This window comes from Filicampus tigris, chromosome 2 (genome assembly GCF_054856515.1).
Source record: "Filicampus tigris isolate MCC_2025a chromosome 2, RoL_Ftig_1.0, whole genome shotgun sequence".
Classification (NCBI taxonomy): domain Eukaryota; kingdom Metazoa; phylum Chordata; class Actinopteri; order Syngnathiformes; family Syngnathidae; genus Filicampus; species Filicampus tigris.
Window position 1 is genome coordinate 18591618 of NC_141218.1, and position 15183 is coordinate 18606800.

Sequence of the window (15183 nt, forward strand, 5' to 3'; positions counted from 1 at the left end):
TTTTTGTAATACCGAGCAACACCAGAAACACAATCATATACACGATAGTAGCCTTTTATAAAGCAAGCAACCATATTTGCTAACTGAATTTTGCCATTCTGCTCCTTGTTAGAGAAAAGCAAATTATGGAATAAGTAACATTCAACAGTTGGACGTACTTTCAAAACTTTGGAGTTTATTAAGATGTGTGTATGGCAATGGGTGAAAATGTGGAATTTTCAAGTATTTAAGCAAGAGTTCCATTAAGACTTTGAGATTATGTTATTTGGAAAGTGTGCATTTGTATGACCCAAAAAAAACTGCCAAACGTGTTTTACTGCGGGTTGTCCCTTTGTATGAAACCCAATCGCCGCCGTTCGCGCCTTTCGCAACCAGCAGGAAGTGGGACGAGTCACGTGACTCCTCTGTGACCCAGCGACTTTCCCGCCGCGGAGAAGACCCGCCTCTTCCGCGCTGAAACCTGCGACGCGATTGGCCGACGACGACGTCAGACTCGCGCCACTTCTCAGCGGCGAGCTCCAGAGGACAACCAACGACTTTCCGCCAGCATCAACGCGGTCACTCAGTGCGGCACTAAACGGCGGAATTTGTGGAAAAGATCGGAACGTTCGATCTCCGGGATTGTGGAATTTAGTCCGCTCGGCAGCAGACATGGCGCGCAAAGATTACGCGGCGGAGAAAGGTAGGAGTCGCTCAGCAGCCGCATGGGTGCAACAGGTTGGCCTAAACAAGTCTTGGAAACTCATTGTCACGATACGCTTTCAACACTTGAAATGGAATGGTTTCAAGATTCCAATTTAAACGTGTTTGATTTGGTAGCAAGAATTGTGTGTTGTAGTCAATCCTCGTGCGCACAGCACGCATAAGATATTTAAAAAAGAAAAGGGTATTGTAAAATGAGTACGCGGCCCGAAAATTACTGAATGCGTCTTTCGAAGTTGCTCAAACTTGGCGACCACCACCAGTACGTTTAGTAGCCAGGCATGCTTGGTAGGTGGTGTGGTGGGGGTTGTGACTGCTCTGTGACCCGGATGAGGCCACAGGAACAAAGAGAGCAGGCGTTCAAGCAAGCACATGTCCAACCCTCAACAGTAACTTGCCACAAAGTTACTTGTCGGCCAGTTTGACCCTCTAAATAGTCTGGTTTGGATTGAAAATAGTTTGGCTAACACATGTTCGCTTGCTATTAAAAAAATATAGCGTGGTAGCGAATGTGTCCTGTTGAAAGTTGACAAACTCGCTTTGGAGAAAAAATCTGGTTAACTGTGTAATTCTACGCACTTATAATCACCTAAATTTGTGTATATTGTAACATTAGATGCGGTGGAATTTTTTGTCCTTGGTTGAAAGACTCACTTTGAGTAAAATTTACTGGTCAGTAGTATAATTTTCCCGAACGTCGTATAAATGCAGCAGTTGATAATAGAAATTCAATGTATTCAATGCAACCCAAAATTGCGTTTAGCTCAGTTTTACACTTATACACGCTCTGATTCGAGTGTTGGCGAGGTCTTTGTTAAAAAAAAAGGAGTTTTGATAATCAGTTTTGGATCGGAAACGGCAGCAGCACTATTTTCCCTCGCGGAGCAGCTGCGCAGGGATATCAGTGGTGACGAGCCGCCAAAGCCATGTGCTGCTTTGTTTACAAAAACATCATCCAGCTCAGAAACGCCAAAGCTGCGCGGCGAGATCCCAACTATGTCGTCAAAGTGAGCAAGCTGCTTCCATTCTTAGCCCCGTGCTCGTTGACGCTCTCTTGTGACGCGGGACTCAAGGTTCGTTTGTACTTGCGGCGCTTTGAAGAAGTACGCGCTGTGTTTTTTATGCCCAAAAAACATGGACACCGAAGTGAGCGCGCATGTTATGTATTGCCATCCTCATCCGGAAGCAGATTCTTAGCCTAATGATTTTTATTTAACCTCGAAACCTGCGATAAAAGAAAGCGCAGTGGCTGGGAATCTGATTTTGTTCCTTCGTTGGTAGTTTTATAAGGCACTAAATGTGGTAGTGACTCATCGAGATTACAGGATGCCATGTTACTCAACAAAGGGGGGGGGGTGGTCTTGTCGTCGCAGAACAACAAATTAGCTCCCAGCATGGAGGCCCACTGCAGCTTCTCATCAACATCTTTAAGCGCTCCAATTCCATTGTAATATGTCTGCACATGAAAAAAGTGAACAGTGTTTCATTTCGTCTGTGTGTGTTTGTGCGTGTGTGACTTTAATGTGTGTAATGAGAACAAAACGTTCCTTTACAGATAAATGCAAGAGATTCCTGCAGGAGTTTTACTCTGAAGATGACAATGGGAAGAAGGTGTTCAAATACGGCGCACAACTTGTGAGTACATGTGGTAATGTTATGGAACATTTCAAAGAAATTGTGAAAGGGTGTCTGGTGATTAGAAAATGGACATATGTGTTAAAAACATTTTTAATGAAAAATGGAGTGCTGCTTAAAACGAATACGTGCAGGTTCCACCTGTTAGCTGAATTCTTTCAACAGACCTGAATCCTCTCCCCTGGATTGAAGTGATTACATTTTTTTGTCCTGTTAATTGCTTGTGGTTAATAAAATGCAACATGATCATAAATTTATGCAAAGATACTCTATTTTACAGGATTTTCCTTTAATAAAATAATGGTTAAATATATTGATAATCAACTAATCGTTCAGAAAACTTGTTTAAAATTGGCCAAATGCTCAGAATTTCAGGCCCACAACAGTAAATATTCTCAGATTTCTGGAGCCGTTCGTGAAAGCAGACTGATTATCTTTGTGCTGAATCAAAAGGAAACATTTTCAAACTCATGCTTTTAATTTGGAAAACAATGATCAACATTTTTGATTTTTCTGACATGTTAGTGACCAGACCAGCAACTGAATTGTAAATAGTGTTTTCTGCACTGTCACTTTGAAATATTCCGTTTTTTGATTAATAAAGGTATAGATTTTAAACTCTTTTTTTTAAAAATCAGCTGCAGCCATAAAATATTTTGATATTCATATAGCCTACTGAAAATACTATCAAATATTAAGTATTTTGATTAAATGAAAAAATTTGCTTGATTAAAGAACAGTTATGAATATGGAGGAGAAATTTACATATTTACCTTGATGAACGACCAGACCAATTGGTTTTCATTTTTCGATAATCAACATTTTTTACTTGAATTTGGTAGGTTAAAACAGCAAAAAACATCAGGCTGTCACCATCAAGGTGTGCAAAGTCATTTTCGCCTATTAAACTGCCTTTCAAAAGTAGTCCAGTAGTCTTACCAGCCTATTTCAGGCACTTGTTTAGCTCCTAGCCATTAGCCGCTAACACTGGTAAGAGGTTCCGCATTACACAATGTCAGCATATATCTTTAGATTTTTTTTTAGCATCCTTAATTAGCGGTTGAATTTGACTCGAGGGTGATGTTAGCGGCAACAGTTAGTGGCAACAAGTAAACCGGCCTCCATCTGTCGAGCCTCTCCAATCAGGAAGTCAAGTCAGCGGCCTTCTCGCTGCCTTGGCAGCATGTTACAATCATGTATAGCATGAACAATTGATGTTGCGGCTGGTTTGGCTTGTCTTCCCGGCAGTGCACACAGAATAAACGGGTATACATGGCAGAAAAAATTCCTTTAGCTTTTTTTTTTTAAATTGAGGTGCTCGGATTACTCGTGGACTCGTACACCCCTAATCAACAGATTAATCGATTATTAAAGTAATCGTTAGTATAGTATAATACTAACCTTATAATGAAAAAATACTAATTTTTGGCTAAAAAATGCCGGAGAAGCTTTTAAAACAATGCTTGTGAGGAATTGTGTTATTGTCACTCATTGTTAGTGTGCCTCCAGGTGGCGCTGGCCCACAGAGAGCAGGTGTCTTGCTATGTGGACCTGGATGACGTGGCTGAGGAAGACCCAGAGCTGGTGGAGAGCGTCTGCGAGAACGCCAAGCGCTACACGGGCCTCTTTGCAGACGCCGTGCACGAACTGCTGCCTGAGTACAAAGAACGAGATGTAAGTGGAACCAGTGGAGCGGTCTGATTCATGTGTCTTAATAAGTCATACTAATAAGTTAACGTATACAGATTGTGGCCAAAGATGCGCTGGATGTGTACATCGAGCACCGGCTGATGATGGAACAGAGATCACGTGACCCTGCTGACACGCATGACGCTCGAAACCAGTACCCGGCGGAGCTCATGAGGAGATTGTACGTTTCACAGAGAATACAGCGGAACCTTAAAAGTACAACGTAACCTGAATTTGTCTGAGCATGCCTTCACCGAAAAGGGATAATCACAGCGAATATTTGTATGAAATACCCTTATTTAATTAGCTTTACCTAGGACAGCAACTAATGATTTAAATAGTTGAGTAATATGCTGATTATTTAGACTGTTCATCAATGAATGTCTGGAAAAAACGGAATTTCTCCTCCTTATTCAAAAACAGGACACTATTTCAAAATGACAGTGCATAAAATGCACACACATCAAATTATTATTATTCCTTTAGTGGTTTGGCCTGTATCGTGTCATTAAAATTGGCAAAAATAATGGTCATTGTTTTCCAAAGTAAAAGCAGATGTTTGCAAATGTCTTATTTTGATTCGACACAAAAAGATAATCCGTCTGCTTTCATGGAAGACAACAGAAATCTGTGAATATCAACTGTTGAGAGGCTGAATATTTTAGGATTTAGACATTAAGTTAAAGAGTGTCTCAGAACGATCAATCAATTCTCAAAGTAATTCATTCATTTGATAATCAAGTAGATGTCGATTAATCATTGTACCGCTATCCTTACATGAACCGTTAGCCTAATAGCATAATTACCTAAGTTAATCATTTTGGACAACAACAAAAAAAATTTGCGAAGCGTGTTTTTTGTTTCCACATTATTTTGGCAATAAGTTAAAAATGGCCTTGGCAGTTATGCCATCGCGCTAATAAAATATAACAAAAGAAAAACCGATGTGCCCTGTAACTGTCCTTTTTTTTAACGATAGTGTTCTTTTTCAATAACATAATAATAAAGCCGGCCTTCTTGTGATGCTGCGTAAACTAGTTTGTTGTCTGCCATTGTTAACCTCGAATCGTAAACAGAGGACTTTTTGTATAATACAGCAACATTTATATTCCAAATTTTCAAATTCCAGACTTTTTTTTCTTTCTTTGTAATTCAAAAGTCGAATCAAGTGAACACGTTCTATGAACAATGTTTTCTCCACAGTGAGCTCTACTTCAAGCCGCCCAGCACTGCAAAGCCAAAAGTGGTGCGCGACGTGCGGGCCGACAGCATCGGGCACCTAGTGACCGTCCGAGGCATTGTGACGCGCGCCACTGAGGTCAAGCCCATGATGGCGGTGGCCACGTACACGTGTGACCAGTGCGGCGCCGAGACTTATCAGCCGGTAAGACCCGCTCTCCCCAAATTGCGGGGTCGGCGCTAAGCTGCACCTCCGTTCATTGTGGTCTCGCTGCCCTCCAGATCCAGTCGGCGTCCTTCATGCCCCTCGTCATGTGTCCCAGCCAAGAGTGCACCACCAACAAATCTGGAGGTCGCCTCTACTTGCAAACCAGAGGCTCCAAGTTCGTCAAATTCCAGGAGCTTCGCATCCAGGAGCATGTAAGGAGATTTTTGACTCTTAAATGGGACGTCGGCATTTTTTCACCTACAGAGCAGGGTTATTATAATTCATGAATTTTTTTTATCATAGTTTTTATTTCATTGCGATTTTCTTTTTTTAACTTCAGCATTAATTGTTTTTTAGACCCGGTTTGTTATTTATTATTTTTCTTAATATATGTATGTATGTATGTGTGTATGTAATATTTTGTTGAGTGCAAGGTTTAAAAAAAAAAAAACTACAGAAAAAGTCATAGGAAGTATGGTTAGAAAGCTACAATTCCCAAACGACTGCTGTCCTTCTTTCTTTTGTACGGCCGAACAGTAATACTCAAATGAATACATAAAATAAACCCCATGTATGAACTTGACAAAGATGAAAACAAAGGACATTTTCTCTGAAATTAGTTTTACCTACTTTTATAAACTGTCTTTTTTTCCCCAAAATTGGAGTCTGTTTTTTACTTTATTTCATCGACAAAAATGTTTTTCCCATTTTAGTTCATTTTGTTCGTTTTTATTAACTATAATTACCTTTTCTACAGAGTGACCAGGTGCCTGTTGGTAACATCCCGAGAAGTATGACCGTGTACGCACGCGGTGAAAACACACGACTTGCCCAACCGGGCGACCACGTGGCCATCACGGGAATCTTCCTGCCACTTCTGCGCACCGGCTTCAGACAGGCCATGCAGGTACATTGGGCACGTCATCATTACTTCCACCAATGGGGTTGGTTTAGATCTCTTTGGGCGACGCGTTCTCATCCTCAAATGTATTTTGTCCGTAGGGTCTTCTGTCGGAGACTTTCATGGAAGCTCACGCCATCACGCTCATGAACAAGACTGAGGACGATGAGCTAGGAAACGAGGAGCTGAGTGAAGAAGAGCTGCGCAGCATCACCGGTGCACACTTTGCGTCCATGCGGTGTCATGCCCCGTGTTACTGGATAGGCAACGGGGCGTGAAATGTTTTGTTGTTTTTATTTGTAGAAGAAGGGTTTTACGAGAAACTGTCTGGATCCATCGCGCCGGAGATTTACGGCCACGAGGATGTGAAGAAGGCTCTGCTTCTGCTGCTGGTCGGAGGTGTGCAACAAGCCCCTAAAGGCATGAAGATCAGAGGTGAGCGCTCATTCACTTTTAAGCCGTGTTTACGCTAATGCAGCTGTTTTTTGAAAGGTTTTCCCTCAGACTGTTGAAGCCACCGAGCAATTTTCAACATGTGGTACAATAGCTCCCTCTAGTGATGTGCAAACAATTCAGTTGTATTTAACTTTTAAGTTCGATATAATATGTTTGCATTGCCTTTCTTGTAACTGTTTTTAAACATTCATGCACATTTTTTGTGCTGTGCATTTGAGTTGAATCAATAATTTTTCCCCCCTATTTAAGTGCAGTGTTAATGTTCAAATAGTCCATGTTTCAGTGGCTGTTTTTTAAAGGGTTTTTAAACAGTAAACATAACCCTTTTTGTAGTGTTTCATTATATATTTAATCCAAACATAGGATTGGCATGGCGAGCCGAGCAACGTTCTACAAAAGCGGTGGCCCAAGGCACTGCATGACTGTGTCGGGCCACCTGAAGTTCGCTGACGCTGGCGACAACCAGTCCAGTACCAAATTAATATGACAAAATCAACACATTGCTTGCGTTGTTAATATTTAATCATCAATGTTGTTCAGCTTTATCCACTTAAATTGATCATTCATCATTGATTTTCTTAACGCGCTGCAAATGTTTTGTTGTGCCTCGGGTTAAATCCTTTTATAGGGAATGACTAGAATAAGATGAAAAGCCTATAAAATGCCAAATGTTAACTTCGCTTAGATTTTGTACTACAAAATATGGGTTTTCCGTGACATAAAAAAAGGACACAGATGTAATATTTTCTCAAAGGCTTAAGTAATACAGTACATAAAGATGCATGCTTCATCATGACACTCATCCTGTCATATCCACTCAGGTAACATCAACATCTGCTTAATGGGAGATCCTGGCGTGGCCAAGTCGCAGCTCTTGTCCTACATCGACCGCCTGGCGCCTCGCAGTAAGTGCACAACATCGTTTTGAAGTTGTTCTGTCAGCAAGCAAATATCACGCATGACAATCGGTAACCCCGCCCGCCTCTCATTGACGTCCTCAGGCCAGTACACGACAGGCCGAGGCTCGTCAGGTGTGGGCTTGACGGCGGCCGTGATGCGAGACCCCCTAACGGGCGAAATGACCCTGGAAGGCGGCGCCCTCGTGCTGGCCGACCTGGGCGTGTGCTGCATCGATGAGTTTGACAAGATGGCCGACGCCGACCGCACGGCCATCCACGAGGTGATGGAGCAACAGACCATTTCCATCGCCAAGGTAAGCCCTCGCTCCGCTTGTTTTAGAATTTCGCTTCTTTTGTGCTTTTGAGAAGTCCTAACGGCCGACCCACCAAACAGGCTGGCATCATGACCTCCCTAAACGCCCGCTGCTCCATCCTGGCCGCCGCCAACCCGGCGTACGGCCGCTACAACCCCAAGAAGAGCATCGAGCAGAACATCCAGCTGCCGGCTGCGCTGCTCTCGCGTTTCGACCTGCTCTGGCTCATCCAGGACAAGCCGGATGCCGACGCCGACCTGCGCCTGGCCCAGCACATCACTTACGTACACCAGCACTGCCGCCAGCCTCCCACGCACTTCACCCCCATCGACATGAAGCTCATGAGGTGTGTGTGGGGACCTGCTTTGGCGATGTTGTATATCGTCCAGGGATGCGTCTGACGAGTTTAATGATCAATTAATCAATTTTTTTTACCTATTTAATTTCATCCCTATATTTAAAAGAAAGACATCAAATTGGCAGTGCGGAAAATGCACAAATTGATTGTGAATCAGTTACTGGTTTGGCCTGGAGCATATCAGAAAAAAGGCAAAAAATATTCATCATTGTTTTCCAAAGGGAAAACAGAATTTTGCAAATGTCCTGTTTTGATCACATAAAACGATAATGGAGGACTTTTATTTTAAACTTAAATTTTAGCATATTTACTTTTGAGAGGCTAAAGAAAATCTGAGGATTGGGACATATCTTAATTGTGCAATGTCTCCAAATGATTAATCGGTTGTCAAAATAGTTGTTGACCTATTTTATTACCAGTTGTCGATTAATTTTTGCACATCTATCATTGCTGTCCAATGAAAGCATGTACCACTCAAAAAAGTTTTTAACATCGGATTTTAAACCCTTAACTCGATAGCAAATCAAAGCATGTCTTTCTATTTTTAATTTGTATCTAAAAAGAAAATGTCCCCTTTTTTATTTCAGAAAATTACCCGTTTTGATCATAAATGTTTTTAGGATTAAGTAACTCAGTTCAGGGTTTTATCTTGAAAAAGAAATGCACAAATCCAATATCTCCTTTTTTTTATTAGAAATTGAATTTTGCCTCCCATTTTTGGTGAATCTTTGTTTAAAAAAAAAAATCATTTTTCCCCCAAATGTAGCCCAAATCAACAGCAGATTACTTTGGCTAAAACAAAAAAAAGTGTACGCAATACTCTAAGGCAGGGGTAGGGAGCTCAGTTCCTCGTGAGCCATATCCTGCGTGTTTTGGATCCCTCCTTATTACAACAAACCCGATTCAAATGATCATCTCATCAGCATGCTCGGTAGAAGTCTGAAACAATCCTGATCATTTGAGTCAGGTGTGTTGTAGTAGGGAGGGATCCAAAACAGGCAGGATATGGCTCTCGAGGAACCGAAGTTCCGTACCCCTGCTCTGAGGTATGTATGCACATGGTTGTGTCTTGGGATGGGTGTGGAAATAGAAAAGCGTTTGGAGTGAGGATTGTTTTGATTCACAAATCACTAATCTGTGTCTTTGTCCAATGTCCAATTCCCCGCAGACGTTACATTTCTGTGTGTAAGAAGAAGCAGCCAGTGGTACCCGAGTCGCTGTCCGACTACATCACCGCCGCCTACGTGGAGATGAGGAAGGAGGCGCGGGTCAGCAAGGACACCACTTTCACCTCGGCCCGCACCCTCCTCTCCATCCTCCGCCTCGCCACCGCGCTGGTGAGAACACTGTTGGGAGAATTTTGGTTACAGGATGTCCAATTTTGCAGTGGTCCCATTTCTAATTAAGAATGCTCAATTAGGACCATGTATAACTGTTGTTAAGTTTTATTTATTTCCTGGAAGGGTTTTCTCATGCATTTAATGTAATTAGACTTTACTACTGCACTAGCACAGTTTAGTGACAGTAGTACAGTTTAGTGATCACTATGGCGCATTTGGACTTGCGTACAAATTTGTGAGGGGGTACAATAGGTTTTTTTTTTTGTGTGTGTGTCTCCTGAATTTGGAACATTTCCACTGCAAAGAATAGAGCTTCGCTGTACACTTGACAATTCTTCAATTGGTTTCATCACTGGTTCAGTGTGAGCTAAAGTGCTTACAGTGCAGGTAGTGTTAAAGCCAATCTACTGCACAGTGAGCACTTGTTTCCCACGCTGGACAAAAAAAAAAAAAACATGACAAAAACAAATGTTGTAAAGTGAATCCTCCAATTTTCCCAAGATGTTTTCACATTTGGATTGCCTCTGGCTGCGAAAAGTGCTGTTTGTGCAGGTAGCATGATGGACCTACTGCAAAAGCAGCACTTCCTGCAGATGGGCGGCGATGTGCTGCATGTGCGTGTCCACCAGGTGTCAGACTTCCTCCATTCTCCCTAGACGTTGAACTTCAGCGATGGTCCAAGCAACGCTCAGCTTTGCAGGGTGGGCAGTCAGCCTTTGTGCCAGCTGTGCAAACCCATGCAAAACTGAGCGCGTTCGGAGGTTACGTCGTAATCTTTGTTGGGACCTGCAGAGAGACTAGCTGGTGTTGAGAGGCGGAGACTTGGGCAATTGCCGGCCATCCCAGAGGGCATTGCACTTGTCTCGGTCTGACAGTGCCGGCACAGCGCAGCCGTCATCAAGAAGCTCCAAAGTCACAATACGACCGCGTTGGATTTTGTTCAAGTCGCTAACTTTTGGGAAATGATGTCAAGGTCACTTGACTTAAACGATCGCCATCAGAAATTATTTACTGTATGCTAATGTGTCTCATTTTTTAACACTAACACAAATGTAAAATAACACTAACACAAATGTAAAATGAAAACCAACCACTAGAATGCAACATTAAACATATTGTATAATCAGTGGGCTTTAAAGTAGCCAAAAATTCACTTGTGAGTAATTTTACCTGAGAATAATATTACTCAAGTAAAAGTAAAATGTAGTCATCGGAATAATTAAGAGTACTACATGGGGAGGAGAAACACAAGTGACTAACTTGTGACTTAATGTTTTATAAGTGTAGCATGACTTTGTCAAATAGACACAAAAAATTGAGATATGCAACATGCACCACTTTTTTTCCCGGCCGTAAGGCGCGCTTGAAAGTCCTCTCACTTTTTCCCAAAATTACAGGTGCCCCTTGTTATCCAAGGCGCCATATGAAGGGATGGATGTCAGCTTTTCCGTTTTTTTGTCTTTAAGTCAAATTCCTTTCTATTACATTCGTTCTCAGTGGCGTGCATCTAATCGCGAGCAGGCGGCTATTTTTGTTATGCCGGAAGTAGGATTACTTGTTTCTGGCAATGCGATTCCAATGTTAATGGGACTATCATTGCGGTCTATGGGACAGAGAGGTCAACATAAAGTTAAATTCCCCTCTCTTCAACAATCATGTTCACATAATCTGTATCTAAGCGCTAATGGGTGTTTTTGTTCGCCAAACGTAGAACTGACTTGTTTGCAACTGAACTGTCAATCAAGATAGCATGTAGCATAAGCCAAAGTAATAACAAAAACAACGGTCGCCAGATCGACTAGCGATGTTCCCATTTTTTGTTTCCCCTCTGCCGAAGGATCCTCTGCTCCAAGCAACTCGAGTGTAGGTGAATAGCGAACAAAAGCCAGCGAGACGTTGTGCTACCTGACGTTTCGTGTGCAGTTTGAACCTATCATAGTAGCGCTAAATGTACCAAATGCACGTATGGTGCAATTACAATAAACTAACAATACAGTCCCACCCGATGGTCAGAAAATTACAGTATAATTTTGACCCCAACATTAATGTGCAAGTGGGCTTAAAAGAATTATTTGATTTACAATTGTGAAACGACACAATATGCTATCCAGGCAGTGATTACATAGAAAAAAAATGCGACGTCTTGTGCAATTTGGACATTTTTAGTTAGACATCACATGGTGTGTAAGATAAAAACAGATTAAATGTGAGGCTCTTGTCACTTTAAAAACATTGCATGCGACGTCCTGACTGTTGAAATGGAGTTGTACGTCACTTGCAATGGGGAAAAAATAATTAAACCCTAAAAATTCTCCAAAAAAATGCTGATATTCAACACATGGAAATTTTGAGATTTTACAGCCTACTACGGTTTTTGCATAAAAATGCTACATATATTACCATCCGATCCGGCCCATAGATCTGTCTAATTCGCATGATCTAAAGAGCTAGTTCTAGCCAGGGTTATTATAGTTAATGAAAACAAATGTAGCAAAACTTAAATTGGAAAAAAAAAAACACATTTGTAAATGAAAGAAACAAAAAGTAAAATCTACATTTTACATTTGAAAAGCTATAACTATAATCAGTGAAAATGTTAATTTCATACACAACCACTCTCAATTAATTTTAAATGTGTTCATTTTGGTATTACCATATTGGTATTGTTGGTATTACTGTCCAGCCATGTGAAAGAAGGAAAGTCTAACAGTCGTTTGGGAATTCTTTATTACACAATATTCAGTGATTTAAAAAAATAAATTAAGTAAAAAAAAATGTTTTGCACTGGACATTAGTTAAAAAAAAACAAGCTAAGACGAATAAGCTCAAATGAAGCATTTTCAAAAATGAACAAGAATAACCAACTCTTAAAAACTAAAACTAACTGAATAAAAAAAATAAGTCGAAGTGACATAAAACTATAATGAAAAAATCCCAAGCTATAATAACTCTTGGCCTATCAAAGTAAATGGGAGCAAAAACAGGAAGTTTAATCCAAACGCCATCACCATCTATTAGGATGCGACTAAGTATCCTAAGGTCTACTCGGGTCATGTAATATGCTGTCATCACATTTTCCTGACTTTTGAGATTTGAGGTACCTGCACTCCTGTAGTTTTTCTCCTCCACCCCTTCAGTTCTAAAATCAAATTTCGCCATTCAGTTCACATTCTATTTTTCCTTTTTTTAACGCCCTCTCCCCGTGCAGGCTCGCCTCCGCTTGATGGACGGCGTGGAGAAGGAGGACGTCAACGAAGCTATGAGGCTGATGGAGATGTCCAAAGACTCGCTGCAAACCGACAAGTCAAACAACACAAGGTTTGTCGCCAACACATGCCCAACTTTTAACGAATGCAGGCACCCTGCGTTTATAATCAGTGCCCGCAGGTCCCTCGATCTTCAAAAAAAAAAATCTTTTACGAGTTTCTCGCATACCAGTTAGAGAAGCCGCCTGTCCTGGAGGAAGCTGTAAAGTTATTTTATGGGAGGAGCAGCATGTCGACATGTTTTAATTAGATGGTCTTCTAGGTGCTCTATGGTAATGCTAGCTGGCAAAGTGTCTTTTTGCCTCCACTCCACATTTTGGTCCTAAGGCAATCATTTCTCATAATTGGTCCACAGGACTCAGCGTCCGGCCGACGTCATCTTTTCCTTGGTGCGCGAGCTGGCCACAGAGGGCGCGGCGGGTCGAGGCGCCGTGGTTCGCATGTCGGAGGCCGAGCAACGCTGCGTGTCGCGGGGCTTCACCCCCGCCATGTTCCAGGAGGCCCTGGAAGAGTACGAAGAGCTCAACGTGTGGCAGATCAACCAGGCTCGGACCCGCATCACCTTCGTCTGAGATCAGCAGGAGACACAAAAAATAGACGTTTTTCTTCCTTCGACAGTCTCCAGTAAGAGTTGAGCCTTCAGTGTTCGCTTTAAGGAGTTCCGCTTGTACATATGTCATTACTTCCAAGTCGGATCTACATTCCAGTGCTTCTTTGAGCAATTCTGTATATTTTTAAACATTGTACTGCAATGTTAATGATTATTCTGTTGTGACGCAAAGCTATAATAAATTTATCATTCACTCATTATTTTGCTTTGTGTGTGACTAACAAGGAAACTGTTCACATTATGCAATACAATTTAATTTCTACAGCGCATTTCACAACAGCTACAGTTTTAAAAAAGCACTACATGCAACAACAAAACAGTCATTATACAAGAGAAAGCAATAAATTAACACAAAACACTATATATGATAGACAACGGAAAACAGCCCAAAACTTTCGGTCTCTGGTCGGATCAAAAGCCAGAGAATAGAACTGTCTTCACACGTGTTTTAAAAATGGACAGAGAGAGGACTTGCCTAACATCCAATGGATGGTCATTCCAAAAGGAAGGACCAGCGACAGAGAAGGCTCGATCCCCTCTTAGGCTCCGCTTAGCCCGTCCAGACCTGAGGCTCCAAGAAGGTGCATAGGAGTGGAGTGGAGTGGCTCGGAGAGGTACACCGGGGTGAGGCCATTTAAAGACTTGTAAACAAATAGAAGCATCTTAAAATGATCCCTAAAATCAGAGCTGGGCAGTCCGGACCAGTTGGACCCTCAGGCCCGGCCGGATGCTCATTTTTGGGGCGGGGGCTGACCAATTTTAGAAAAGGGCTGGACCAAGCTTGGCCGGAAGTGGATTTTAGTCCGGCACACTAATCGGCCATCATGCGTTTGACGTGGTCGCGAGGCGGCCAAATTTCATCTCAGCCTACTCAGCGAAAGGCTTCTTTTTAGACTTCTTTCTACTCCCGCGTCGGCGCCAGCGACAACTGCCGCATTGATTCACGTTGACCGACGCATTGTGCTGTTGGCGACAGGTCGCAGAGGGCAGAATGCGGCAGGGGTGATAATTTTTATGAATAAGGGCGTGGGGGCACGGGTACCCAGGTTAAGGCTGGAGGGTTGCGGCCGGACCGGCAAAAAAGGGTCAAGTGCCCAGCTCTGCCTAAAATGCACTGGTAGCCAGTGAAGGGAGGCCAAAATTGGTGTTGTGTGCTCTGTCTTCCGAGCTCCAGTTAGGAGGCGAGCAGCAGCATTTTGGACCAACTGGGGAAGCTTGAGAGAGGATTGGCTAGATTACAGTAATCTAGCCAGGATAGAACAAAAGCATGGATTACTGTTTCTTAGTGCTGATGAGAAAGGAGGGCCTTTACCTTAGCCAGCTGTCTAAGATGAAAGAAGATGGACCTAACAACAGCGCTGATTGGCTGGTCCAATTTAAGATCACTGTTCGTAACTTAAAACCCAAGTTTGAGACTTTTGGCTTTAGATATGAAGCCAGGGATCAACAGGGTGGGATTTAGAAGAGCCACTGGGAACGAACTCCATAACTTCTGTTTTCCTTTTGCTGAAATGTAAGAAATTTGGTGACATCCAGGCGTTGATGTCCTCTAGACAGGATAAAAGTGGGCTTAAAGGGAAGAACGCAACCATTTTTCTTTCAAGAATATGTTCTATGCAAGCCCAC

The 15183-nt window shown here is 42.3% G+C and overlaps 1 protein-coding gene across 2 annotated transcripts; it reads left to right on the forward strand.

The window, feature by feature from the left end:
- The first annotated feature begins 456 nt into the window (after positions 1–456).
- mcm7 (minichromosome maintenance complex component 7) lies at positions 457–13757 on the forward strand. 2 transcript variants are annotated; one of them, XM_086024398.1, is made up of 15 exons: positions 457–682; positions 2258–2337; positions 3847–4011; positions 4083–4207; positions 5230–5410; positions 5488–5625; positions 6171–6320; positions 6416–6530; positions 6618–6749; positions 7592–7675; positions 7772–7983; positions 8064–8329; positions 9510–9678; positions 12890–12999; positions 13303–13757. In XM_086024398.1, the coding sequence occupies exons 1-15, from the start codon at positions 652–654 to the stop codon at positions 13517–13519; spliced, it is 2175 nt and encodes a 724-aa protein (XP_085880524.1). In that variant the 5' UTR covers positions 457–651; the 3' UTR covers positions 13520–13757. The 2 variants fall into 2 exon arrangements, with proteins under 2 accessions (XP_085880524.1, XP_085880526.1); XM_086024400.1 differs by lacking the exon at positions 457–682 and adding an exon at positions 1648–1775.
- Positions 13758–15183: the final 1426 nt, after the last annotated feature.

Excerpts from the sequence above, each read along its gene's own strand:
- mcm7 (XM_086024398.1), top strand. The coding sequence starts at position 652 with ATGGCGCGCAAAGATTACGCGGCGGAGAAAG. Across the intron at positions 5,411-5,487 it reads GCGCCGAGACTTATCAGCCG|ATCCAGTCGGCGTCCTTCAT; the intron begins GTAAGACCCGCT and ends GCTGCCCTCCAG. Across the intron at positions 9,679-12,889 it reads TCCGCCTCGCCACCGCGCTG|GCTCGCCTCCGCTTGATGGA; the intron begins GTGAGAACACTG and ends CTCCCCGTGCAG.